Here is a 27,030-nt window from a genome sequence, read left to right as displayed (position 1 = left end):
ATAAACCCCACCAAAGAAGAAGATCTGGCAACGTTTGTCTTCTCGCGATATTTCCGCAGTGGGTGGTGGAGCCAGAGATATGGCAGCCGTCGTGCTGAGGTTCTGCCGTAAAGGACTGTCTCACATTTTGAGGAATGGAGCAGTCGCTACTTTCTCGCCAAAGACTTTGGGAGGTGAGTATGATACCACGGTTCGATGTGTACCTGTTCACGGGAAAGCTTACAGGCTACGATATAAAAATAAATAGAGGAGGGGGTGTGGCAGAGGCAGGGTCGCCACTTGGTACCACAAACACAAAGTCATAAACCCCGCCTATTTCTACAATTTATCTTCTTAAAATAATGTTAAACTTAACCCTAACTACACTACTAACCGTATGCTTAACACTATCCTTAAATTAAGACCAAAAAGCACATTTTTATTTTCATACATTTTTACGATGTAACCAATTTTGACTTAGTGGCAGTGGTACCTAGTGACAACACAACGGCAGGCCCGGTCATCTGAATGTATTTGTTTGCTCATGCACATATAAACTGCGCAGCACTTGCGTATTCTCAGATATCGCACAATCAATGCTGGTAAGGAATGGGCACAGTGTGTTGCATTATGGGTATAAAAATGGTCCTACTTGCGACTACATGTCGACTGCATGACCATTACAACAACCATGCGATCAAAGGTCAAGAACTTTCGACTGCAGTTCCTCCTTACCAACTGCAAGTAGGAACCAAATCATTATGGGAGACAAACCTATTATGTTGTTTTGGAAGTAAAAGGCGCTACAGTACATTCGAAAAGTATTCAGACCCCTTTTTCCACATTTTGTTACGTTACAGCCTTATTCTAAAATGGATTAAATCGTTTTTTCCCCTCATCAACTACACACAATGACATAATGACAAAGCGAAAACAGGTTTTTAGAAATGTTTGCAAATGTATAAAAAAATTATAATACTGAAATACCTTATTTACATAAGTATTCAAACCCTTTGCTATGAGACTCGAAAATTGAGCTCAGGTGCGTCCTGTTTCCATTGATCATCCTTGAGATGTTTCTACGACTTGATTGGAGGCCACCTGTGGTAAATTCAATTGATTGGACATGATTTGGATAAGGCACACACCTGTCAATATAAGGTCCCACAGTTGACAGTGCATGTCAAAGCAAAAACCAAGCCATGAGGTTGAAGGAATTGTCTGTAGAGTGCTGAGACAGGATTGTGTCGAGGCACAGATCTGGGGAAGGGTACCAAAAAATGTCTGCAGCATTAAAGGTCCCCAAGACAACAGTGGCCTCAATCATTCTTAAATGGAAGAAGTTTGGAACCACCAATAATCTTTCTAGAGCTGGCCGCCCGGCCAAACTGAGCAATAGGGGGAGAAGGGCCTTGGTCAAGGGAGGTTACCAAGAGCCCGATGGTTACTCTGACAGAGCTCCAGAGTTCCTCTGTGGAGATGGGAGAACCTTCCAGGTGGACAACCATCTCTGCGGCACTTCACCAATCAGGCCTTTATGGTAGTGGCCAGACGGAAGCCACTCCTCAGTAAAAGGCACATGACAGCCAGCTTGGAGTTTGCCAAAAGGCACCTAAAGGACTCTCAGACCATAAGAAACAAGATTCTCTGGTCTGATGAAGTTGGAGTTTGCAGACGACACAACAGTAGTAGGCTTGATTACCAACAATGACGAGACCGCCTACAGGAAGGAGGTGAGGGCTCTGGGAGTGTGGTGCCAGGAAAATAACCTCTCACTCAACATCAACATAACAAAGGAGATGATCGTGGACTTCAGGAAACAGCAGAGGGTGCACCCCCCTATCCACATCGACCGGACCGCAGTGGAGAAGGTGGAACGCTTAAAGTTCCTTGGCGTACACATCACCAACAAACTGAAATGGTCCACCACGCAGAGAGTGTGGTGAAGAAGGCGCAACAGAGCCTCTTCAACCTCAGGGGGCTGAAGTAATTCGTCTTGGCACCTAAAACCCTCACAAACTTTTACAGATGCACAATTGAGAGTATCCTGTCGGGCTGTATCACCACCTGGTACGGCAACTGCACCCGCCGCAACCGCAGGGCTCTCCAGAGGGTGGTGCGGTCTGCCGAATGCATTATCGGGGGCAAACTACCCGCCCTCCAAGACACATACAGCACCCGATGTCGCAGGAAGGCCAAAATGATCATCAAGGACATCAACCACCCATGCCACTGCCTGTTCACCCTGCTATCATCCAGAAGGCGAGGTCAGTACAGGTGCATCAAAGCTGGGACCGAGAGAATGAAAAACAGCTTCTATCTCAAGGCCATCAGGCTGTTAAATAGCCATCACTAGCACATTAGAGGCTGCTGCTGCCTATTGAAATCACTGGCCACTTTAAGAAATGGAACACTAGTCACTTAAATAATGTTTACATATCTTGCACTACTCATCTCATATGGATATACTGCATTCTATAATATTCTACTGTATCTTAGTCCATGCCGCTCTGTCATTGTCATTGCTTGTCCATATATTTTCTTAAATTCCATTCCTTAGTAGTTTTGTGTGTATTAGGTATATGTTGTGAAATTGTTTGATATTACTTGTTAGATATTACTGCACTGTCGGAGCTAGAAGCACAAGCATTTCGCTACACCCGCTATAACATCTGCTAAACACGTGTATGTGACATATAAAATTTGATTTGATTTATTTGAAACCAAGATTGAACTCTTTGGCCTGAATGCCAAGCGTCACGTCAGGAGGAAACCTGGCACCATCCCTACGGTGAAGCATGGTGGTGGCAGCATCATGCTGTGTTTTTCAGTGGCAGGGACTGGGAGACTAGTCAGGATCGAGGGAGAGATGAACGGAGCAAAGTACAAAGAGATCCTTGATGAAAACCTGCTCAGGACTATATTTTTAGGTGAATAATAACAACAATAATAATAATACTCAATAGGCAAATATCACAGCCAATCACAACACTGGCGGGTAAGTAATACTGTGAAACACTGTCATTCCTCTATAAGCGGCAGATATGTTATGGACATTTTCAGAAATTACAATTCAAAAATTCTAAGAAATCCTATGTGTAGCAACTTTAAGGTTGACGCTCACAGGCAGGAGGAAAACAACTACATCGACCATGATCCTTTGCTAGTTACGGCCACTTTCACCATGATCCTAAACAAAAAAAATGTTTGTCCATTCAGCAATATGGCCAGAGATATTAGAGAAAGGAGGACACCGGAATCCCATTGGGCAATGACTGGAGGAACGTATAACACCTCACCCAGCATACTGTCGACCAATCGCGTTCATGTTGTCATGCTGCGTCACATGGTTGCTAACCTAATCATCACGCAATTCCTTCTCAAAGTAAGGGTATGAGTCGAGTCCTTGTCCCAGAATCGCCCAGAATGGACCATGCGGCCCATTGATGATGCATGGGCAACGTACACAATGGGCGTTAATATGATTCCAATGGAGTTTTACATCTCCTCAAAAGTAACTTAGTGGTTAAAAGCGTTGTGCCAGTAACCGAAAGGTCGCTGGTTCTAATCCCTGAGCCGACTAGGTGAAAAAATATGTCAACGTGCCCTTGAGCAAGGCACTTAACCCTAGTTGCTCCTGTAAGTCGCTCTGGATAAGCGCGTCTGCTAAATGACTAAAAATAAAAAATAAATAATCTCTGATATGGCATGCTTCAAATTCAAATACTTCCGGCTTCATGCGCCATCGGGAGTTTTCCATAGGAATACTGTATGTGGATGACATCAGCGCTATCACTATCTACTGGTTTTAATGTCTATGGTTTGCACAGTCGCCCAGTGTAAAACGCAGGAGTAGCTGCTTTTTGCAATGCTAGTATTTACCATAGAGAATGATAGAGGCCTCAAGTAGCCAAAAGGCTGTATTAGCATTGGCAGCGTCATTGAGAGCTTTCACCATTTTGAATGTAGTCAAACTGAGTGGGACTTTCAACTTCATTGGCTAATCACTCATGGTGACCCTGTTGGAGTCATGTCCAACCGGGTCACCTGGACGGATCAGCCAATCGTGAAGAAATTTGACTACTTCAAAATGGAATTTGCCTCAATGGCGCTGCCCATGCTTGCAGAGACGCTATAATGGCACAGATACAAAGAGGAGTCCTCTATCTATCTCTATGGTATTTACACACTAGCTTTGCTGGGAATTGTCTTGCAAAAAAAAAAAAGACTAGTCTGCCGAAAGCTAGCAATTTACTCTGTTGATTGTCTGTTGGCTTGGTCCTTATGCAAGGGGGAATTAGAGAAAAGCATCTAATGGAAAGTATAATTAAACAGAATTTCCAAACTTGGGTCTGTTGTTGACCCATGCAGTTTCTCAGCGAGGTCAGTTCCTCTCTGCTTACCTCATGTCAAAATAAAAGTCCCCCACAAGTTATTGCTTCTTTGGGCAGGTATGGTGCACGTGCAGGACTTTTATTTTGACATGAGGTAAGCGGAAAGGAACGTGGGTCTACAACAGACCCACGTTTGGAAAGTCTGTTAAATTTATGTTCTACAGAACATCAGGGAAACTGGGCAGAAGGGAGTGGTACTTCAAATACAGCAGATCTGCAACATCTTTAATTGAGCCTCTCATTCTCCTTAATTGCCGCCTCAACACATTATGGAAAGAGATTAACTGTATAGGAAGTTCTGGGGACATGTCGTCTGGATACTGGACAGCCAATACATTGGCATATGGAAACAGATTATCATCTTTAACAGACAGCTGTTCTTGAGGGCTCAAACTAAAAAAGCGGTGTGTGATTTTGTTCATACTGGTGAACTGCCATTTGAGTTGTGTGGTTGCAATATCAACAGTCCTTTATCTCTGGTATATATTGGCATGCATCAAGTTTAAATTGTGTGCAGCGTAATGGACATATAATGCACAATGTCTCAGGAAAGACTGTCTTGGTTGTCAATACTCAGTATTGAAAAGAGTCGGCCCCGCAACCTGGACCTACAGGTCATGGTGGAAACATTTGAACACAAAAATGCAAGGCAACACAGTCGCATACTGTAGCTACTATAGGCCTCTACATAGAAAAACATAGTGCCATTAATAGACTGGTTTAACGCACAACAACTTTCTATCCATGCTGGAGAGAGCGCGAGGACGGCTCATATCATGCAGGCTCAGGTAGCCTATACAGGACAGCTGTATATTCTAAACCAATACATTGGTTGCTGATTAGTATGCTGTTGTATCGAATATTTATTTTACAATCTGCAACTTTAATTACCGCCAGCCAGCAGCCTAAATGGACGCCCTGCGACACCATGTATAGCTTCGTGAAATGTTAGGCTTTTCATGAGAAAATGACAACCAAATAGTTCTACCAATAAACATTTATTCATTAGCTAAAGCAAAGCTATAGGCTGCATGCCCTGGCACCACAGAAAGCCTATCATCAATTCGATAGGCAGCCGCATAGACATGTCGCAGTTTCAGCACAATGGACAGCGATCTGTAATCTATACTTTGTGTCTGGCTGACTCATTAGATTGTAATAAAATGTTTTTAGGGGGGCGCAAACTCAGACCTTGCAGGGGTCCAGAGAAACTGCGTTATGCCAGTGCTAGCGTTGCTAAAAGCAGCTAGGGTAGCCTAGTTTTTAGACATCAATGCAAATGCTGTTAAATTAAATATAACCTTTTGCGTTATAATTTTCTAGGCTGGTAATGTTATTCTGTTTTAATTGTTTTTATATTGTGATAAGTAACACGTTTCCACCTGAATTGCATCATGTCAGAGTCTGCTGTATCAGGGTCTGTTCGGTAGGTTTCACTCTGGTGATGTCAACAAAGCCTTGTCCCACAGCACTGGCCCAGATCTATTTTCAAAATGTTACATAAGAATGCCTCAGCTGATCATTCCTTGCCTTGACTTCACCCTGATTTTAGCTTTCAGGGGGGTTGCACCAATCACCCAAATACAACCTACATTTTACATGACACACACCATTCTTAAAGACACACACTCCTTTCTCACCTTTTGCATTAAATCACTTATTCTAATTCTGTCATAGTCAATTGGCACCTATTGTGTGTGTGTGTGTCCTACAGGGGTGAGACAGAAGTCCTCTGTACAGTATGCAACGAGGCCAGAGCTCCCTAAGCTGGCCTACCGCAGGATAAAGGGGAAGAGTCCAGGCGTGGTCTTCCTGCCTGGGTATGGATCCAACATGAACGGCCAGAAAGCTGAGGCCCTGGAGGAGTTCTGCAGATCGCTAGGACACTCATACCTTAGGTACTGTACTCTACCTGCCGCTGTGTAACGCAATACACAGCGGCAGGTAACCTAGCGGTTAAGAGCGTTGGGCCAGTAACTGAAAGGTCGCTGGTTCGTATCCCGAGCCGACTATGTGAAAAATCTCTGTGCCCTTGAGCAAGGCACTTAACCCTAATTGCTACTGTAAGTCACTCTGGATAAGAGCGTCTGCTAAATGACTCAAATGTAATTAAATGTTTGACAGATGTCCCTCTTCATATTTCTCACAAATATAAATACAAATAAATAAAATTGCATGATTATGGCATAACTAATTTCTTCAAGCTTCCAGTAAAGACATACTGGTAAACAACTAACTTTCAAATTATGGCTGAACTTTGCCTCTTTTAGCCTCCCCAAGTTGCTAAAATCTCTTGATTAGGTTATAGGTGTTGAACAAAGGTTGCTATAGTATTTTAACAAGAGGGTCTACTTGATTTAAATTTTATTCGCTCTTGCTCGCCTCACTTTTCAGAAAATGAAATCGAGTACACGTTTATTAAAATTGCATGGCCTAATAAACCATGTTATAAAAATACCATGTTTATAACGTCCTTTAAACCGTGGTACATTACCCAAATATACCCCCTGAATCTGAATATCTGAGGTAGGCATACCTTAGCCAAACCTTTATCCTGATGTTCATTGCCTGAATAGACCCCCGAGCCTATATGTTAGGTATGTTACGCAAATACCACCCTTTAACTCATGTTACCCAAATAGACTGTGTTCTCTGAGTTATTATGCTAGCTTAGCCAGAATTTGTCCCATGTTTTATTGTATGTCTGACTGTGGTCCTCCAGGCTCATGTTGTGTTTGTGGTTCCCCAGGTTTGACTACACAGGCCATGGGTTATCAGAGGGAGTGTTCACTGAAGGGACCATCGGCACCTGGAAGAAAGATGTCCTCTTCGTGTTGGATGAACTAGCAGAGGGTCCACAGGTGAAAGAACTCTCCACTGGTGGATCTAGAATCATACCTAAACTAGCCTTTAGATAACTCTCGTATCCATATGTGTGTATTTATTGGGATTGAAATTGGTATTTGATTTTGTTCATTATTAAAGTGTTTTGTATTTTCAGATCTGCGTTTAAGAGCTCAAAGACTAGTTTGACTTTATAACCCAGTTATAAACCGTCCCTTTCAAGTCTCTTACATGACATTGATATTTCAAAATATGCTCTGTTCATTTTGCCCTCCATAATATTTACTCAATTTGTTGTGGAAGATTTCAGTTAGAATCTGTATAAAAAAAGAAATGTGGTACTGTATTAATGTTGTTGAATTCAAACTGTGGTGTTAGTGGGCACTGTCACACAAATTAAATAGCATCTCACACCACCATGTAACGTTCACGTCACACACCGTTCAATCATTACCTGAGTAGCATAGCCTCCCATGCCAGACTTCAAGGCTCTTCTGGACATTCATCAGACACACAGTTAGTGAATGAGACCATTAGCAGGGCCAGAGTCACCAATGGCCGATATTACTCCCTATGTGCCTGTGATGGTGATGATGATTTGGAACCAATTCAGGGAACAGAACCAAAAACCGAAAACAATAAAAAAATTCCAGGAACGGAAACAGAACTGGGAACGAAAGTGATCTTTGTACCGTTATTTTCAAATCTTGAGAACCAGTTAATAATGTAATTTTTTGTTCCGAAAATATTCTTAATATCTTGTATATAATTATGTCATTTAGTGACATTATGATGCTAGTAATAGCCTAAACACATTCCAATTCACATCATACATGTAAACAACTAGCTTACTGTTCCATAGCAAGCTTCTCTATCCACATTAATTGGTGGAGTAAATGAATGGCATAAATGTAAAAGCCATGTTGAGTTCACGGGGGGAAAAATTAACTAAAAGGCACTATATGAACCGTTACTTTTTCTGGATCAAACCAGTTCAGAACTTTATTATGCTGGTCGGAACACTCGAACGGAATGAAATACTGAGGGGTTGTGCTCGGAACGGAACGATTGGAAAATAATTTCCCCTGGTTAGAATCACATCTGTTTTTAGAAACTACCTCTGTCCATTGAAACTAGACGACCATGGTGCTTCTCTGCAAAAGAGTCAGTTCAAATGGAAGAAAGGAGACAAGGATAGGAGACGAGGAGACAAGCGAAGCAATCCATATCAAACTATTGGTATTTCTATGTACCATTGCTCCCTATCCTAGATCTAGGCATCTTTAACATAATCATGTATTTCCCCATGGTCTCTGTTTTAGATCATGGTGGGATCCAGTATGGGAGGCTGGCTCATGCTGTTGGCAGCTATCGCCAGGCCGGAGAAGACTGCAGCTCTGGTGGGCATCTCCACGGCAGCAGACCACATCGTCACATCCTTCAAGTCAATGTCTCTAGAGGTGAGAGAGGATATCATTAAATAATGTATGTGTGGTTATGACCAGGGTTGTTGCTAATTCCATTTCTATTCAAGGGGTGGTGAATTGAAATTCAATGTTCTATATGAATGTCAATTCATTATTTGATTTAAAATGGAATTGATCCCATTTCACCACAGGTGCGTAAGGAGATTGAAGTGAAGGGTGTGCTGACGGTGCCCACCAAGCACAGCGAGGAGGGCGCCTACACGTTCACCATTGGCTTCCTGAAGGAGGCGGAGAACCACTGTGTCCTCCAGAGCCCCATCCCCATCACCTGCCCTGTGAGGCTCATCCATGGCCTGAAGGACGACGACGTGCCCTGGCACATCTCCATGCAGGTGGCCGAGCGCGTCCTCAGCCCCGACGTGGACATCATCCTCCGCCGCCACGGCCAGCACCGCATGTCCGAGAAGGACGACATCAGGCTCATGGTCTACACCATCGACGACCTCATAGACAAGCTGACCACCCTCGTTTGAGTTGGTGGGGGGGAAATGCACCCCATTGGAGAGGCAGGAGCAGCCATATATGATCCCAGCTATCCCACTCTCCCCTTACCCTACCTTCCATTCTGCCCCTGGTCAGTTTGTCCTCAATATGCTGTTACAAAGCAAGAGAGAGAGACGAGGATTATCAAAAGTACAAACTGATGGAACGAGGAACTCATCTGTCAGAAACCTCAGCCAGGTCCCTGATGCCTGCCTTGGGGAGGGAGTGTGTCTTTTACCAGTTTACGCAGTGTTGTTTTGGTAAACCTTTCTACGGGCCATGCTGCGCTGCTAATGCTGCCACTGTTTGTTTGACAGAACGTCCTGGTCCTTTTGCCATACCCCAATAGTTCTACTGTGCCTTTTTTACCATGTCTCCCCGTTGGGCCAATAAAGCCTCTGCACACCAGAGTGGAGCGCAGGTCTCATCTGTCACTGCATGCAGATATTATGAGGTAATCGCAGCACCCACAGGTAGAATACACACAAACAACATGCTCCATCAAACTGCCTCCTACGCAGAAGCACTGAAATAGTGTGGTGACCGGTCTAAACTGTATTTCCACACTGTGTCCATGCCATACCTACCAAAATGACCGTACACTGTATCTCAAAATAGCTAAAGAAAAGTCAAGAGGAAACATAAGGTTAAAGGTTATATTTACGAGCACCACATCCCAGAGGTCCCATAGAATGTTAAAATAACCACCGAAGATCACTTAAAGATCGCCTTGTTTGATTTATTTTCATAATCTACTGTACATCCACCCCCCATCTCCATGGGTCTGTTGTAGTGAAACGCCCCGCCCTGTCTGAGCCACTGGGCTGTTGATTAACACGTGGTTGGTCATTGGACTGTGTTCAATGGGGCAGAAAGCCAGTCCTGCTGCAGCAGACACAGTAACTATCTCTCTCTGATCCCTTAACTGCTGCTCTAACCTTTCACTCTTCGACAGAAGGTATGCAATCAGTCACCTCCGCATCACACTTAAACTTAAACATGAGCACGCATCGGGGTGTAAAACAAAACGCCTGAGTTATGTATGTACATTACTGGTGAGGAATTTACTAATATGTAGTGCTAGACCATATATCCTAATGACAAGGACTGGAAGTGCATACACTCAGATACAGTGATGGTGAGAATACTCCTGAATTTATTTTAGCCTGACAGTCAAATGGTACAGTATTGCGATGATGATAGGATTCAAAAGCTTATCGGACATTCTGGAAAATCATCTCTATTTCCCGTATTTCAACACTTTCTGGATACTTTTTCCAGCTTGTGATGCATGTTGTCATTTCAGTACTGTAGCCTTCACAGCACCCAGACCCTCTTTCCAGATCTATCTGGCATCCACCTCTATAACTCTAACCCAATTAAAGCAGAGCAATGGCTCTCATTATTGAAATTGAGAGACAAGCTGCAAGTCAGACACTAATGGGCTGTTCTGTGCCTTCCAAATCTGCAGATACATTTAAGGTTGGCATGATGTTAAAGGTGAAAACATGGTTTTATTTATCTGGTTCTATAAATTGTGAGTCTGGGCTCCATCCGGTGTGAGAGTACTAAACACTTTTATGTCATGTGCCTTTTAGATCTCGTCCATGGGCATGATAAGTGGCGACCCGTCGTTCAGGGCAGATGGGGCAGAGCCCCACCTGTTTAGCAAAAAATATAACTATATATAACTAAATAAAAATAAAAAGTTTGCCATGTTATTTTGGCATTAATACGTGTCACATATCAGTTTGCAAACAATGTAAAATAAAAAAATCATGTTTGTATGCGGCTTTATTAACTCAATGGTCTCCTTTTTTGCTTTCTTGAGTAAGGCGGCTCCAAAATGCAGGTGTTTCAGCCTAGCTCAGTGCTTTCTGTGGTGGTGGGGCAGCCAGCGGAAGATACGGAGCGAAGGGGTTGGTAATGTTCTCTAGTTGCGCCGTGATTGACTCAGTGTTCTGTCACTCATGGGGACACTACGTCACAGCAAAATCTACAGGGAGAGCTCAAATTCAAGCCCCTTGGGTGCTGCCATAGTTACATTAGAGGTGCCCATCCAAGAAGGCTCAAGGTCATTGGCCACAGATAAAATGAAGTCAAATCACGTTATATCTACAATAGCTTATATCTACAGTAGCTTCAAAAATCTTAGCTAGCAAGCTAGCAGTCATCATCATGAATCAAGTTGACAATCTACTGGCAAATCCTTTTCAATCCTTGTCATATGAAGAGAAATTATAGATAAAACGTATCAGTGCTCATTGGACATAAACATTACACAACAAGTTGGAAATCGCAAATTCAACAATGAGGGGTTTGGAAGTAGTCAGTGGCTAACTGCAAGCATTGCAAAGCAATCACTAGCCTGCTATTCAGTGGAGTGGATGTGTGGTCCAAGTCTGGGTTTAAGGGTCTCTTTTCCATGCTTAAAATGATAAACATTCAACATTGGCCATGCTATCAATCCAGCATGACTTCTGCCGCTTTCAAAACAACTGGGAAATCTCAGACTTTCAGTGAGTTGAAGACAACTGGGAACTCTGAGAAAAACGAGCTCCGACTGGGAAAATATGTTTTGAATGGTCATCCAACTCAGAATTCCAAGTCTGGAATTCTGGCCTCTTTCTAGAGCTCCAACCTGAAGATCACTAACATCATGATTCAACCTTGTGTTTTTTAGAGTTTCCAGTTGTCTTGAAAGCACCATAAATCCAGAGAATGCCAGACTTTGATGACAAAATCCAAAAATGTCCAAAAATGTATTGTATGCTGCTGCATAAATGATGTAATATGCCAGGGAGATACATATACTGTAGCTAAGAAAGTACTACCAAGTGTATGTTGCTTAGTAAGCTGTTAGTAGCCCGTGTGCCTCACCCTAATAAGTTGGTCCCTTTTCCCCTCATAATTTAGCCTACTGTTCTGACTTGGTGGTGCACACACAGCCTATAGCCTGTTTTAGAGAAATGTCATCATCGAATATTGTAAGAGCTTTCATTGTCTGCTTATATGCCCCCTTTATTTATCCAACGGTTCTGACTTGGTGTACAGGGAGAATACTGTTAGAACGGCCCATGTTCTGAATTCTGTTGCAGTACATTTCAAAAGTGCTGAACAAATTGTTATTTTGACTATGTCTGTCCTAGCGCGCTCATTAATATCTTCATCGAAATTACGGATTGCCTCTTATCTGCTCGTCATCCCGTTATGCCATAGTTTGTAAATATCAATTGTCAGTAGAAACCACATTTGTTTAAGCAAGTCAGCCGTAGCAGCTATGTTTTTATAAAAGGCTGTAAATGAGGCTGAATGAACTGTTTTGCTGCCAGACAAGGCTCTGCTGATAGCCAGGTGTAACAGTGGTAATGTGTTGGGACAGTTTTATGTAGACTTTAATAACAGTTTGTGGTCACCGTTTGTCACGTTAAAGTCCAATTAATGTATTGGTTAGTGTTGTGTAGTGTAGTGGCTTTGCTGGCATGCATCTATAAAAAAAACTGGGGGAGTTTGACCCACCAAGATTTACATGCTAAAATCGGCACTGGGCGTGATGATAATGATGGTCAGTCCACATAGCCTTAAAGCTGGGCGTGGGCTCACCTCGCCTTCTCCTCTTCTATCTGCTGGCCTGTTGCATTCTTAATCAGAGATCTCGAGGGATCCTCCTCGTGTTGCCCGCACATATAAAACCCGTGGCGTGCCACTCCCGGACACTGTGTCCAGAGCCTCGCCCACGCACGCGCCGCCGCCACTGGATACAGTTCAGCATCCTCTGCGCTGACCAGCTCAGCGGAATTAACGGCACGGCAGCTACCAGACGAAAAGGACTTTCTCTCCTCTTTTTTCTAGTAAGTGTGCCCGGAGTTTATATTCGTCCATTTTTTTTTTTTATCAGCGCATGATTTTTGTTGTTGTGTGCATTAATAATTAAACGGCACTGCTAGTTTATTCAATTGCCTATGAGATATTCGGAAAACTTGCGTTAGGCTTTGAGACAAATCTTATACATTTCCTAGAAAGTACATGATTCAAATTCATAATCCGATTTGCTAATTTCTAATTTTTCTTTTTTTGTATTGTGAAAAAAGTAACTATTTTTTCTAATTCATGGTAGGCTACATAATCAATGCAATGCGATTTCTTTTCGATGTTATGCTCAACACGCACACAGTCTAGGATACCATAGGCTACCTCATTAGAATGTGCCCAGGACTGTTGCCAAGGACCACACCCATTCCTGTAGAGCTCTGGTTCTGGGTCTCTGGGGGATGTGTCTGTGCTGTAAGGGACACAGGTGCCATTAGGGAGAAAGCAGAGGATAGGGTGTGAGGAAAGAAAAGGAAATCAAGTAAACAGGTGATGTAGCTAATCATAGAAAAATATATATATGTTGTCCCTTATAATGCACAATTAACAATGTGACTACTTTGCATTAGTTAATGTTCTGATGTCAGGAATTGGATGTTAATACAGTAGCATTGCTTTAACAGTGCTTGATAACGTTCAGTTTTCTACATGATGTATTGCCTTTCTGTAGCGGGTGTAGGCTGCCAGTGCTGTGACTGCTCCAGGGTGTTGGTCAGTGGAGCTGCAGACTACTGGTCCGTGGGTGTCTGTCTGGCCTGTGTCTGTCTGTCTGTCTGTCTGTCTGTCTGTCTGTCTGTCTGAGTGAGCAGGACAGGAGGAGCCATGGCTAACAGGGGACCCAGCTACGGGCTGAGCAAGGAGGTGCAGGAGAAGATAGAGCTGAAGTATGATCTGGAGCTGGAGGCCCGGCTGCTGGACTGGATCGTAGCTCAGTGTGGAGGGAACCTGGAGAGACCACAGCCAGGCAGACAGAACTTCCAGACCTGGCTGATGGATGGAACAGTGAGTCTGAATGAGAATGAACAAGCTCAATAAGATTAACTGATTGACTGGACCGCAGTCAGTGATATAGAACGACCGCTTATATAAGCTAACAATGACACCAATTTATGTCCTCTGCCTTTTTCTTTGTCTCTCTCTCTTTTCATTGATCAATCTCTTCCTTTCTCCCTCTCTACTTCTCTTCTTTATCCATGTATCTGTATTCTTCTTCCTCCCTCTTCCTCCTCCTCCTCCCTGTAGATTCTGTGTAGGCTCATCAATAGCCTGTACCCGCGTGGTAATGAGCCCATCAAGAAGATTCTGGAGACCCAGATGGCCTTTAAGCAGATGGAGAAGATCTCCCAGTTCTTGCAGGCTGCCGAGGTCTACGGAGTAATGACCACAGACATCTTCCAGACCGTGGACCTGTGGGAAGGTGGGCTGCACGTTCACTGGCACATATAAAGTCTCCATAAATCCATGTGACATTGACATGCTTCTCCAATGACGCCGAGTCACACACTCGTGTCTCTGCTGAGCTGTCTGCCTGTACATTACCATCAATACTCACATTGAATTTACAAGAGTCTTTATAGTCCAGTAGCGGTGCATGGGTAAAACCACTGGGGAAGCCAAGCCAGATGATTGTGTTGTTTGCTCTATAACCTGTTAGTTCATATGCCTTACCACCATAATATATAGGCCTAAAGGCAGAGACAATAAGAAGACACAGTGGCAGAATAAATTCAACCACACCTTTTGTTTCATCACAAAACCGGAGAGCAACATCAGTCGGTGAAGTCCACGAAGCATATTGCATGTAAAAAAACAAACAGTTACATGACCTACTGCATGGTCAATCAACTTAATGTTTCCAACATTTTCGGACTACTAAACACCAGAGTTACAGCAAGTCGCAAAGAAAACAGGGGCTGCCTCCACTATTCCAGCACCATTTCAACTTCAACATTTCAACATCATCAAATCACCTATACTTAGTCTAAAACAGTGACAACTAAAAGATACCAAAACCGATTTAGTCCAATCAACATAAGCTAAATATCATGTGGCTGTCCATGGGACTGATTTCTGTGTGTGTGTGCTCGTGCATGCGTAGAAAAAACACGTTGACTCACCCTACTTGTAGAGAAATGCAAATGCCATCCTCCTCTCTTTCATGTTGCCAATACAACCTATCACTCTGTCATATAGTACACGCTTTTAGTTTTTGTTGTCCTTGGCTACCTGACTAAAATGCTTGCTCACTAGCCTAACTTCCGTTCATGGGCAACGATTAGCCAGCTAGTTAACATTAGCCTACTACATCTAGCTACATATTGAACTTCCATTTTCTCAGGCCAGGGGCACAATGTATACATTGATGGTTGGATCAGAATCGCATTATAATCATTGGCCAGTACGGAGAATTAAGTAAAACCACAAGTCCAAATCCCTGTCTCCATCCATGGCTAAAATGATGTTTTAGCTTTTGATGTGATTGGTGTGAAGTCAAATCCAAAACTGGCTTCCCTTGACACTTTTTTTGGGGGGGGGTGCGCCAGGACCATGCACAGTTGAGCTCACTCAGTTTAACTCAACGCTAATTGGCTAATATTGTATACATTTTTTATCAAGGGAGGCCAAATTCTCGCTGTCTTCCCTTGCATTCAATGCTACGGGCGGCAACAATATCATACTCTTTTTGACCAGACAGCATCAGATAGATGGGTTACACATACAGAGACAGAGGGGCGCTGTTTCTCTCGCTCGGATGCTTTCTCCAGTGAGATACATTCAACCTCTTGTGAATTGAAGGAAAATTATTAAACACAGAGAGACAAAATATATATTATATATTTTTTTCTTGGTCAATTATTTGGTGAATCCTGGCATATCTTGGCATCCATGAATACACACCACTGTTATAGTCATCTATACAGGTCATACATACTCCCATGGAAACATTTCAAATATTTTTTGACACATTACTCAAGAGGTAGCTCTGTTTGTAGTTAGTTTTATTTGGAACCTGTTTGCCTATTTGATACCCTGCCTGTTCTTTGCTGTCTGGATGGGGTCCAGTGTTTGTGAGGTTCTGTTCTGTTATGGTTACAGGGCAGGACATGGCCGCGGTGCAGAGAACCCTGATGGCCCTAGGAAGTGTTGCCCTCACCAAGGACGACGGACATTACCGTGGCGACCGAGACTGGTTCCACAGGTAAGGACTGGCCACGACCCCTTAATTGGGAAACTCTGTGAAAGTGTTATCTGAATGTTGTGTGAGTGTTCTACATCTCAACTCTCCTGTCTGTCCTGGTCTGTGTAGGAAAGCTCAGGGTTACCGGCGGGAGTTCTCTGAGGACCAGCTTCGTCAGGGCCAGAGTCTGATTGGTCTACAGATGGGCAGCAACCGCGGGGCCTCTCAGTCCGGCATGACGGGCTACGGATCGCACCGACAGATCATGTAGAGACACCAGCCAGCCGCTCAGCCAGCTGCTAGCCACTCCCTCAGCCTGGTGGTGTACTCCAGTTACTGGACCTCCAGAAGAGAGCTCCACCACACCTCCTGAACCTCATGAAATGACCCAACCACTTTTCCCCCTTCCCCAGCAGCACAAGCCATTCTCTCACACACACAAACACACACACACACATACACATACATACACATACACATTCACACACATATACACACACACACACATTTCTACTGTTCGCCCCCAACCCAAACAGTGTTCCTTATACCCCAACCACACCATGATTCCTACAGACGTCAGTGGTTTCTGCTTACCCCATCCCCGCTCTCCAGTCCTCCTTGGTCCTGCTCTCTCCATCCATATGGTCCTGCTAGCCATTCCCTTCAGTGGATGAAGTCTTAGTAATTCAGTCGATACAGAGAACCCAATATTGGAGTCGTCCTTCTACAAAACAAGCAAATAGTATTTTACACTACTACCAAATATAACAGCAAGACAACATTATAGCATGTTACATATTTAAATTATTTAACTCTTTGTTTGTTTGTTTGTACAGTAGATGTGTCCGAGTCATTGTATGGTCATGGAGGGTTTGCTTTACCTCATGATGTTTCATGTATAACCGAATGGAATCAATGAGCGATGATGCCTCTGCTGTCTTGTGTGAACATGTGAAGACTTTGCAGTAACTTCTGTAACCAAATGACCATCACGTTGTTCCTGGTTAATACAGTAAAGGGACCTTAAACTATGCCTTGTATAAGAAATGTAACCCACCCTAATGCAGAGGAATTCATAGGCCTAAACTCAGTTCAGTTTTTTTTTACTAACGTTCTGTGCGGAACTAGAAGCACAAGCATTTCTCTACACTTGCAATAACATCTGTTAACCATGTGTATGTGACCAATACATTTGATTTGATTTGATTTATAACATATGTATAATTATAATGTATGTAACGTACATCTATGTGTCCATGTGTGTTTGAGCCAATCCCATGATTGTTAAAGAGCCACCTTGTATGAAAGTGACACTGGGATCATTCTGTTCCTGGCCTGATATTGCTTCTATTCTTTTTCTAATCTGTGAAATATACTAAAGTCATTGCTCTTGAACATCTTTATATTTGGTTGGATAATATCTTTTCCAATGGATTTCCATCATAAGAGATGTACCAGACTTCTAAGGAATGCTATCTGTGAAGATAATGTTGCTTAAAACAAACACTCCTCCTAGGCATTCCGTTGGGGTTAGGGATGGCTGTGTAGGTTCTAGAACACTAACCGGAAAGGTCAGAGTTTATGGCAATGGTGTAATTTATGGGGTCAAGCGTTTAACAACAATGCGCTGTTTATGTTTCAGATGCAGAAGACAAACACGCATGTGTTAACATCTCCCCATCCGGAGTGTCCCTTGTCTTGTGTTCTGTTGCTAATGATTTCAGCCGCTAACTAAGGGACATTTTATCATACATTGACATTCAAAAGAAATCACTGATGAAAAATTAGGCATCTGACATTCATCTTACTCTTTATCCCTGATACCCCCTTCACCTTTTAGTTTTAGGACCTCATTCGGGAGGAGCTAGACAGCCATCATACAGGCCAGGATTGAAATCCTGCATGTACAGTGGCTTGCGAAAGGATTCACCCCCCCCTTGGCATTTTTCCTATTTTGTTGCCTTACAACCTGGAATTAAAATGGATTTTGGGGGGGTTTGTATCATTTGATTTACACAACATTCCTACCACTTTGAAGATACAAAATATTTTTTCTTGTGAAACAAGAAACATTCACCCCCCCAAAGTCAATACTTTGTAGAGCCACCTTTTGCAGCAATTACAGCTGCAAGTCTCTTGGGGTATGTCTCTATAAGATTGGCACATCTAGCCACTGGGATTTTTGCCCATTCTTCAAGGCAAAACTGCTCCAGCTCCTTCAAGTTGGATGGGTTCCGCTGGTGTACAGCAATCTTTAAGTCATACCACAGATTCTCAATTGGATTGAGGTCTGGGCTTTGACTATGCCATTCCAAGACATTTCAATGTTTCCCCTTAAACCACTCGAGTGTTGCTTTAGCAGTATGCTTAGGGTCTTGTCCTGCTGGAAGGTGAACCTCCGTCCCAGTCTCAAATCTCTGGAAGACTGAAACAGGTTTCCCTCAAGAATTTCCCTGTATTTAGCGCCATCCATCATTCCTTCAATTCTGACCAGTTTCCCAGTCCCTGCCAATGAAAAACATCCCAACAGCATGATGCTGCCACCACCACGCTTCACTGTGGGGATGGTGTTCTCGGGGTGATGAGAGGTGATGGGTTTGCGCCAGACATAGCATTTTCCTTGATGGCCAAATAGCTCAATTTTAGTCTCATCTGACCAGAGTACCTTCTTCCATATGTTTGGGGAGTCTCCCACATGCCTTATTTTTTTCTTTAAGCAATGGCTTTTTTCTGGCCACTCTTCCGTAAAGCCCAGCTCTGTGGAGTGTACGGCTTAAAGTGGTCCTATGGACAGATACTCCAATCTCCGCTGTGGAGCTTTGCAGCTCCTTCAGGGTTATCTTTGGTCTCTTTGTTGCCTCTCTGATTAATGCCCTCCTTGCCTGGTCCGTGACTTTTGGTGGGCGGCCCTCTCTTGGCAGGTTTGTTGTGGTGCCATATTCTTTCAATTTTTTTTATAATGGATTTAATGGTGCTCTGTGGGATGTTCAAAGTTTCAGATATTTTTTTATAACCCAACCCTGATCTGTACTTCTCCACAACTTTGTCCTTGACCTGCTTGGAGAGCTCCTTGGTCTTCATGGTGCCGCTTTCTTGGTGGTGCCCCTTGCTTAGTGGTGTTGCAGACACTGGGGCCTTTCAGAACAGGTGTATATATACTGAGATCATGTGACACTTAGATTGCACACAGTTGGACTTTATTTAACTAATTATGCGACTTCTGAAGGTAATTGGTTGCACCAGATCTTATTTAGGGGTTTCATAGAAAAGGGGGTGAATACATATGCAGGCACCACTTTTCCGTTATTTATTTTGTAGAATGTTTTGAAACAAGTTCTTTTTTTCATTTCACTTCACCAATTTGGACTATTTTGTGTATATCCATTACATGAAATCCACATAAAAATCCATTTAAATTACAGGTTGTAATGCAACAAAATAGGAAAAACGCCAAGGGGGATGAATACATTTGCAAGGCACTGTACTACTACAGGAAAGTAACACAAAACACCACCATTTTGTTGCCTTGCTACCATCCCTATGGTAACATATACTGTAAGCTCAGCACAGTCCAAGCTGATCATTACCCTGCCAGAGAATGGGGAATATTCTAGAAGGGGACAGGTGATGTGGAACGGAGAGGGCTGGATAGACAGAATAAGTAACCTAAAATAGCCGTTATCCTTGTCGAACCAATGGGATGCCTGGCTTGGCAGTTGGCATGGTGATGTCACCAGCTTTCAAGTCCTTAGTAAGGTTTGTGTGGCCTTTTTCGGTGTCTTGGCTCTACAAACATTCAGCTGTGTTCATTCTCCTGCGCTCAGTTTGTATGCATGTGTCTGAATATATATGTGTGTGAGTGTGTATTGGACTTCATGTGTTGAGCTGGATTACCCTCTTCTGTATTGTGCATCAAGTGCTGAGAATACTCAATTGGACTGCTGTGAAGCGTTGGCCCTTGAGGGACAATGGTGTGGGTCAAACTCAGCGTCTCTCTCTTGCTCCTCCTGCTGGCTGTGAGATGCGTAGCACAGGAAGAACCCAAGAAGAACGGATGTGTTTGTGGACATCCAGGAATACCAGGAGACCCAGGCCACAATGGAATGCCAGGCCGAGATGGACGAGACGGGTTCAGAGGTGACAAGGGAGACCGAGGTAAGACTAAGGCACAACCTCCTCAGTGTTTTGCCGCGGTCATCCCCCTCTTCAAAGGGGCTGACACTCTAGATCCAAACTGTTACAGACCCATATCCATCCTGCCCTGCCTTTCAAACGTTTTTGAAAGCCAAGTTAACAAACAGATCACCGACCATTTCGAATCCCACCGTACCTTCTCCGCTATGCAATCCGGTTTCCGAGCTGGTCATGGGTGCACTTCAGCCACGCTCAAGGTCCTAAACGATATTATAACCGCGATCGATAATAGACAGTACTGTGCAGCCGTTTTCATTGACCTGGCCAAGGCTTTCGACTCTGTCAACCACCGCATTCTTATTGGCAGACTAAATAGCCTTGGTTTCTCAAATGACTGCCTCGCCTGGTTCACCAACTACTTCTCTGATAGAGTTCAATGTGTCAAATCGGAGGGCCTGTTGTCTGGACCTATGGCAGTCTCTATGGGGGTGCCACAGGGTTCAATTATTGGGCCGACTCTTTTCTCTGTGTATATCAATGACGTCGCTCTTGCTGCTGGTGACTCTCAGATCCACCTCTACGCAGACGACACCATTTTGTATACATCTGGCCCTTCATTGGACACTGTGTTAACAAACCTCCAAACGAGCTTCAATGCCATACAACACTCCTTCAGTAGCCTCCAACTGCTCTTAAACACTAGTAAAACTAAATGCATGCTCTTCAACCGAACGCTGCTTGCACCCGCCCACCCGACTAGAATCACTACTCTCGACGGGTCTGACCTAGAGTATGTGGACAACTACAAATATCTAGGTGTCTGGTTAGACTGTAAACTCTCCTTCCAGACTCACATTAAGAATCTCCAATCCAAAGTTAAATCTAGAATCGGTTTCCTATTTCGCAACAAAGCCTCCTTCACTCATGCTGCCAAACATGCCCTCTTAAAACTGACTATCCTACCGATCCTTGACTTCGGCGATGTCATTTACAAAATAGCCTCCAACACTCTACTCAGCAAATTGGATGTAGTCTATCACAGTGCCATCCGTTTTGTCTCCAAAGCCCCATACACTACCCACCACTGTGACCTGTACGCTCTTGTTGGCTCGTCCTCACTACATATTCGTCGCCAAACCCACTGGCTCCAGGCCATCTATAAATCACTGCTAGGCAAATCCCCGCCTTATCTTAGCTCATTGGTCACCATAGCAACACCCACCCGTAGTATGCGCTCCAGCAGGTATATCTCACTGGTCATCCCCAAAGCCAACACCTCCTTTGGCCGCCATTCCTTCCAGTTCTCTGCTGCCAATGACTGGAACAAATTGCAAAAATCTCTGAAGCTGGAGACACTTATCTCCCTCACTAACTTTAAGCATCAGTTGTCAGAGCACCTTACCGATCACTGCACCTGTACACAGCCCATCTGAAATTAGCCCGCCCAACTACCTCATCCCTATATTGTTATTTATTTTGCTCATTTGTACCCCAGTATCTCTATTTGCACATCATCTCTTGCACATCTATCATTCCAGTGTTAATACTAATTGTAATTATTTTGCACTATAGCCTATTTATTGCCTTACCTCCATAACTTGCTACATTTGCACACACTGTATATATATTTATTTCTGTTGTATTTTTGACTTTGTTTTGTTTTACCCCATATGTAACTCTGTGTTGTTGTTTTTATCGCACTGCTTTGCTTTATCTTGGCCAGGTCGCAGTTGTAAATGAGAACTTGTTCTCAACTGGTTTACCTGGTTAAATAAAGGTGAAATAAAAATAAAAATAAAAAAAATAGCAAGGTCTCAATAGAAACCAGCCTTTCTGGTCCCATGCTGATGAGTTCTTGAAAGTTCTTGGTCATTTTATTCATTAAAGGTGAAATCGGTGTCACTGGACCAACAGGACAGAGTGGCCCCATAGGAAACAAAGGGGATCTGGGTAAGACTGCATTTTATAATGAAAAATACTTTGTACAGTTATCACTACTGGCTTTCTCTGACAAGCAATATAAACATAATTCCTTTCTCCTTGCATCTGCAGGTACAGCTGGCCTGGCAGGAATTAAGGGCAGACGGGGTGAGAATGGAGAGAAGGGGCCACCAGGGAAGATGGGGCCCCAAGGAGTCTCAGGGCCCATGGGCCTCAAGGGCCAGAAAGGGGAGCTCGGGTTACCGGGAACCCAGGGGCCAAAAGGGGATTTGGGGCCTCTGGGACCTGAAGGGCAGAAGGGGGAGATCGGGCTCCAGGGAGACCGAGGCATCCAGGGGCCCTTGGGACCCCCAGGCCGACCAGGACCGAAGGGGAACCTCGGCCCCCCAGGGTTCAAAGGCAACATTGGTTACCGTGGAGAGCGAGGGAATCTGGGCGAGACAGGGGAGAAGGGAGAGAAGGGGGACACATTCTTCATCCCAAAAAGCGCGTTCTCAGTGGGTTTAACTGAACACACCAAACTCCCACCGGCTAATGCACCGATCAGGTTCGACAAGGTGATCTACAACCGACAGGACCATTATGACCCACAGACCGGACGGTTCACCTGCGCTGTGGCTGGGGCCTACTACTTCACCTACCACATCACTGTGTTCTCCCGTAATGTTAAAGTAGCATTAGTGAGGAACGGAGTGAAGGTGATCCACACCATGGATAACTACCAGAGCAGTGAGGACCAGGCGGCAGGCGGAGCTGTGCTGCATCTGGAGAAAGGGGACAAGGTGTGGCTGCAGGTGGCTGGAGGAGAGCTCTTCAACGGGCTGTTTGCTGATGAAGATGATGATACAACCTTCTCTGGGTTCCTTCTCTTCGGTGCAGATTAGGGGTTAGGTCCACATGGCTCAGTGAAGTAACGTGGGAAAGTTACAATACCTTATTACCAACTGTTACATATTACTTTAATATGACTTTAATAGTCTATTGTGTACAGTAATTCTAGGCAATGACAAAAGCATTGTTTAAATGGTTTGTTATCAAATACAAATATAAACGAAACAACAATTGTGTGTAATATTTTGATGCTACAACTGATTTCACCTATCATTTAAGATCATCTCTCCTCTGATAACTCACCAAACTATGACATATTTACTGTGCCTGTAAGTGTTCTTGTATCTTGTGTGATTTCAATACACTGTAAACAGTTCACTGTGTTTTAATTTACTCCTATGTACAAAGTAGTAGGCTACAAAATTCTGAAGAATATATCAGCTGGTGTAATGTGATATGAATTTCTGGGTGCGGGCATGAATAGAAAACACTTAGGCATGAGGAAACAGGCTGAGCTTTGCAATGCCACAAACAACTGGAAGGTCCTGTACTTTTTCAAAGGCATGCCAAATGTCAGTGCCAGAAATGACGTCAGAGAAGAAGCTCGCATTTATTAATCCACGGCTGTTTTTTTTCAATGAAGCGCAACCTACTATGGGCGTGCTTCACTGCCGTGGTCACGTTTTGGTTAACTGTGATTGGCTTTTGGCGGTGTGGTCCTCTTTCCGTCAGACCGCAAATTTTTTTTAGCAAAACGTAGTTTGAGTGAATGTGGGGTCGTCACTAGTTACCACAACCACAAAGTCATAAACCCCAACTATTTCTACAATTTCTCGTCTTGATGTGATTATTGTGATGAATGTGATTTTAAACATTTAATCCTAACCACACTGCTAACCTTATGCCTAACCCTAACCTTAAATGAAGACCAAAAAGCTCATTTTTGTTTTAATTAATTTGTAGGATATAGCCTATTCTGACTTCGTGGCTGTGGTAACTAGTGGAAACCGTGAAGGTCGAACGCAAACTCCACCCCCAACAAGTGTACTGATGCTGCCCACAGAAACGACAGCTCGAGCTGCAAAGAATCGAGCAACCTCACACACTTGAGTATGAGTACCAACGGATTTCTGAGGTTGCTTGAACAACTTTTTTAGTTATTGACTCCCTCTTTTCCCATTTATTCACTTGCATAACCAACGCTGGATGTTTTGTCGCCCGCAACCTTTTACCAAGCCAGCTTTCAGTTTTGTAAATATTTTAGAACTTATCGGTTAGCTAGCCAGCTAACTAGCCTACTGTTAGATGTTGCAAGGTGCCACAGCCATTTGTCACGAGATGTTGCAAGCCAGTTTATCCAGCAGTAGCCCGCAACTTCCGACATGTTTTCGTGTGTAATCATCGATTGCAGGACCCAAAAGACATTTGGACCTCCAAGTAGCTTGCTAACCCTTTTTGTAAAGCGTTTATCGATTATGGCTATTTAATCAACAAAAATAGCTACTGCTCTGTTGATGAGAAATACCGGTGGCACAGGACAACATCAACGACAATGAGAAGGGTAAGTTAAGCAAACGTAACCAACTTGCATATGAATGCAATATCAATTTGTTGCGTCATAAACAAATGTATGGCTAATATCAAACGGGTAAACTTTTTTTTTGTGGATCGGGTAAACTTTTTTTTTGTGGATACAAATGTGTCATTCACAGTCAATATTGATTACATTTGTTTGGGTTCTAGCATTGGTTTGTTCCTTTAACGTTAACGAAAAAGAGGGGGATTATTGTAGTGCATTACTCCCCTGGTTGTTATAGTGATGTAGGGGATGCCATTCTTTGGGAGCTGAGGGGTGGGGGTCTCGGTCAACTACGAAGTAAGAGGTTTATGCCGAAACTAAGTTAATTAAATACACAAATAAATAAGCACTTTTTCCTCGGGGGTGTTTTGCTGGCTTACGCGAAAGAACAGGAACAAAATGGTCCTCTGTGGCTCAGCTGGTAGAGCACGGCGCTTGTAACGCCAAGGTAGTGGGTTCGATCCCCGGGACCACCCATACACAAAAAATGTATGCACGCATGACTGTAAGTCGCTTTGGATAAAAGCGTCTGCTAAATGGCATATTATTATTATTATTATTATTATTATTATAAAATCGCCTTTACCATCTAATTCTCCAGCTCTTTTTCATTTTGAAACATTCCCTGTTATACTTATACTTACTTTTTAGTATGAATTTGTAGGAGTAGTAGATTGTTTTCCAGAGAATTACATATTTGTAGGATTCCAACTAGCACGCGCCCATACACCAGGGAGATGGAATACCAGAACAGTTCTATCTCTATGGATGATGGAACGCCAGGTGCAGGTGCACATTCGGGCAAGTGTTCTATACTGTGTCAGGGGAAACACTTAATGTCAGCAAGATGTTCTGTTGTTCAGTAGTATATCTGAACATATCACACAAACTTTGCTATTTCATTCCAGTATTCAAGTATCCACATATACTGAACAATAATATATAGGCAACATGCAACAATTTCAGTTCATATAAGGAAACCAGTCAATTGAAATAAATAAATTAGGTCCTAATCTATGGGATTTCACATGACTTGGCAGGGGCACAGCCATGGGTGGACCTGGGAGGGCATAGGCCCACCCACTGGGGAGCCAGGCCCAGCCAATCAGAATGAGTTTTTCCCCACAAAAGGGCTTTATTACAGACAGAAATACTCCTCAGCACCCCCCTGACGATCCCACAGGTGAAGAAGCTGGATGTGGAGGTCCTCGGCTGGCGTGGTTACACGTGGTCTGCGGTTGTGAGGCTGGTTGGACGTCCTGCCAAATTCTCTAAAACAACATTGGAGGCGGCTTATGGTAGAGAAATCAACATGAAATACTCTGGCAACAGCTCTGATGAACATTCCTACAGTCAGCATGCTAATTGCACGCTCCCTCAAAACTTGAGACATCTGTGGCATTGTGTTCTTGATATGCCACACCTGTCAGGTGGATGGATTATCTTGACAAAGGATAAAATGCTCACTAACAGGGATGTAAACAAATTTGTGCACACAATTTGAGAGAAATAAGCTTTTTGTGCGTATGGACATTTTCTGGGATCTTTTTTTCAGCTCATGAAACATGAGACCAACACTTTACATGTTGTGTTTATATTTTTGTTCAGTGTATTTACACTGGTATAGGAGACTGTTTCTGTTTCACACAGTTGTAATTCCACTCCAGTCACAGGAGTGGCAGTTACATGGAGTGCTTATGTTTGAACTTTGCCTCATATAAATGTCCTTGTTCTCAGAGAAGCTTATGTCAAAGGTCAATCAGTGGGATTGATTTGATACCCAGCTATAACTGGTTCTGTCTCATCCTGGAAAGAGGTTGCCCGGGCCCCTCAAGGGTTAGTAACTTCACCCCCCACTAACTATATGTGCAGTGTCCCAGACCCGTTTTACTGCAGGCTATTTGTATGTAGCCCACATCTGTAGAATGCTAGTGTCTTGTTAGGTCAGATATTTGTGTGTTTAGCATTCCTACAAGTCCTAGTGTTCATAGTAGTGTTTTGTCCTGTGTTAGCTGTGGTTGGTGTTGGGTTTCCCATTAAGGGCTTTCTGACAGACCACAGACATATATCTGGTGCGTGAATGAATGAGACGGAGAAAGTGGGTGACACTCTTCGCAATACCTGGCTTCCCACAATCAAAGGGGGGCGCGGTCTCTCTGTATTCCCTCTGTCATTGGACAAAAAGAAGAGGAACTGGGCCATTGTGAGATATGAGACTTCAACAAGCTGGCAACACGCAACAGGTGCCTAGTTAGGAGGGTGTAATGTTACAGAACATTCAGACAGAACTAGGCTATATTGTGTAGATAA

The 27,030-nt window shown here is 43.5% G+C and overlaps 4 protein-coding genes across 4 annotated transcripts in view; all 4 read left to right on the top strand.

Annotated features, from left to right (window-relative positions):
- Positions 1-55: 55 nt before the first annotated feature.
- On the top strand, positions 56-9,597 carry LOC311105649 (palmitoyl-protein thioesterase ABHD10, mitochondrial-like). The gene is made up of 5 exons (XM_084147862.1): positions 56-173; positions 6,088-6,271; positions 7,123-7,234; positions 8,540-8,677; positions 8,836-9,597. Exons 1-5 carry the CDS (start codon positions 80-82, stop codon positions 9,175-9,177), a joined length of 870 nt encoding a protein of 289 aa, XP_084003988.1. The 5' UTR covers positions 56-79; the 3' UTR covers positions 9,178-9,597.
- Positions 9,598-9,687: 90 nt separating this feature from the next.
- On the top strand, positions 9,688-17,480 carry LOC311105661 (transgelin-3-like). Its single transcript, XM_084147876.1, has 4 exons — positions 9,688-14,059; positions 14,300-14,474; positions 16,154-16,256; positions 16,365-17,480. Exons 1-4 carry the CDS (start codon positions 13,880-13,882, stop codon positions 16,504-16,506), a joined length of 600 nt encoding a protein of 199 aa, XP_084004002.1. The 5' UTR covers positions 9,688-13,879; the 3' UTR covers positions 16,507-17,480.
- Positions 17,481-20,203: 2,723 nt separating this feature from the next.
- Positions 20,204-23,194, top strand: LOC311099827 (uncharacterized protein; the record flags this gene model as incomplete). The annotated part of the gene is made up of 3 exons (XM_084140568.1): positions 20,204-20,390; positions 22,257-22,319; positions 22,422-23,194. 3 exons carry the CDS (start codon positions 20,204-20,206, stop codon positions 23,192-23,194), a joined length of 1,023 nt encoding a protein of 340 aa, XP_083996694.1.
- Positions 23,195-24,233: 1,039 nt separating this feature from the next.
- LOC311101904 (uncharacterized protein) overlaps positions 24,234-27,030 on the top strand; it is a 30,073-nt gene continuing 27,276 nt past the window's right edge. Inside the window, exon 1 of the mRNA XM_084143142.1 lies at positions 24,234-24,702. Within this exon, the coding sequence (XP_083999268.1) occupies positions 24,694-24,702 (9 nt within the window). The 5' untranslated portion in view covers positions 24,234-24,693. The remainder of the gene's footprint in view (positions 24,703-27,030) is intronic.

This window comes from Coregonus lavaretus (genome assembly GCF_964263955.1).
Source record: "Coregonus lavaretus genome assembly, chromosome: 2".
NCBI classification, from domain to species: Eukaryota; Metazoa; Chordata; class Actinopteri; order Salmoniformes; family Salmonidae; genus Coregonus; species Coregonus lavaretus.
Note: the sequence above shows the minus strand (reverse complement) of the source record. Positions and strands in the feature narration are given on the sequence as shown.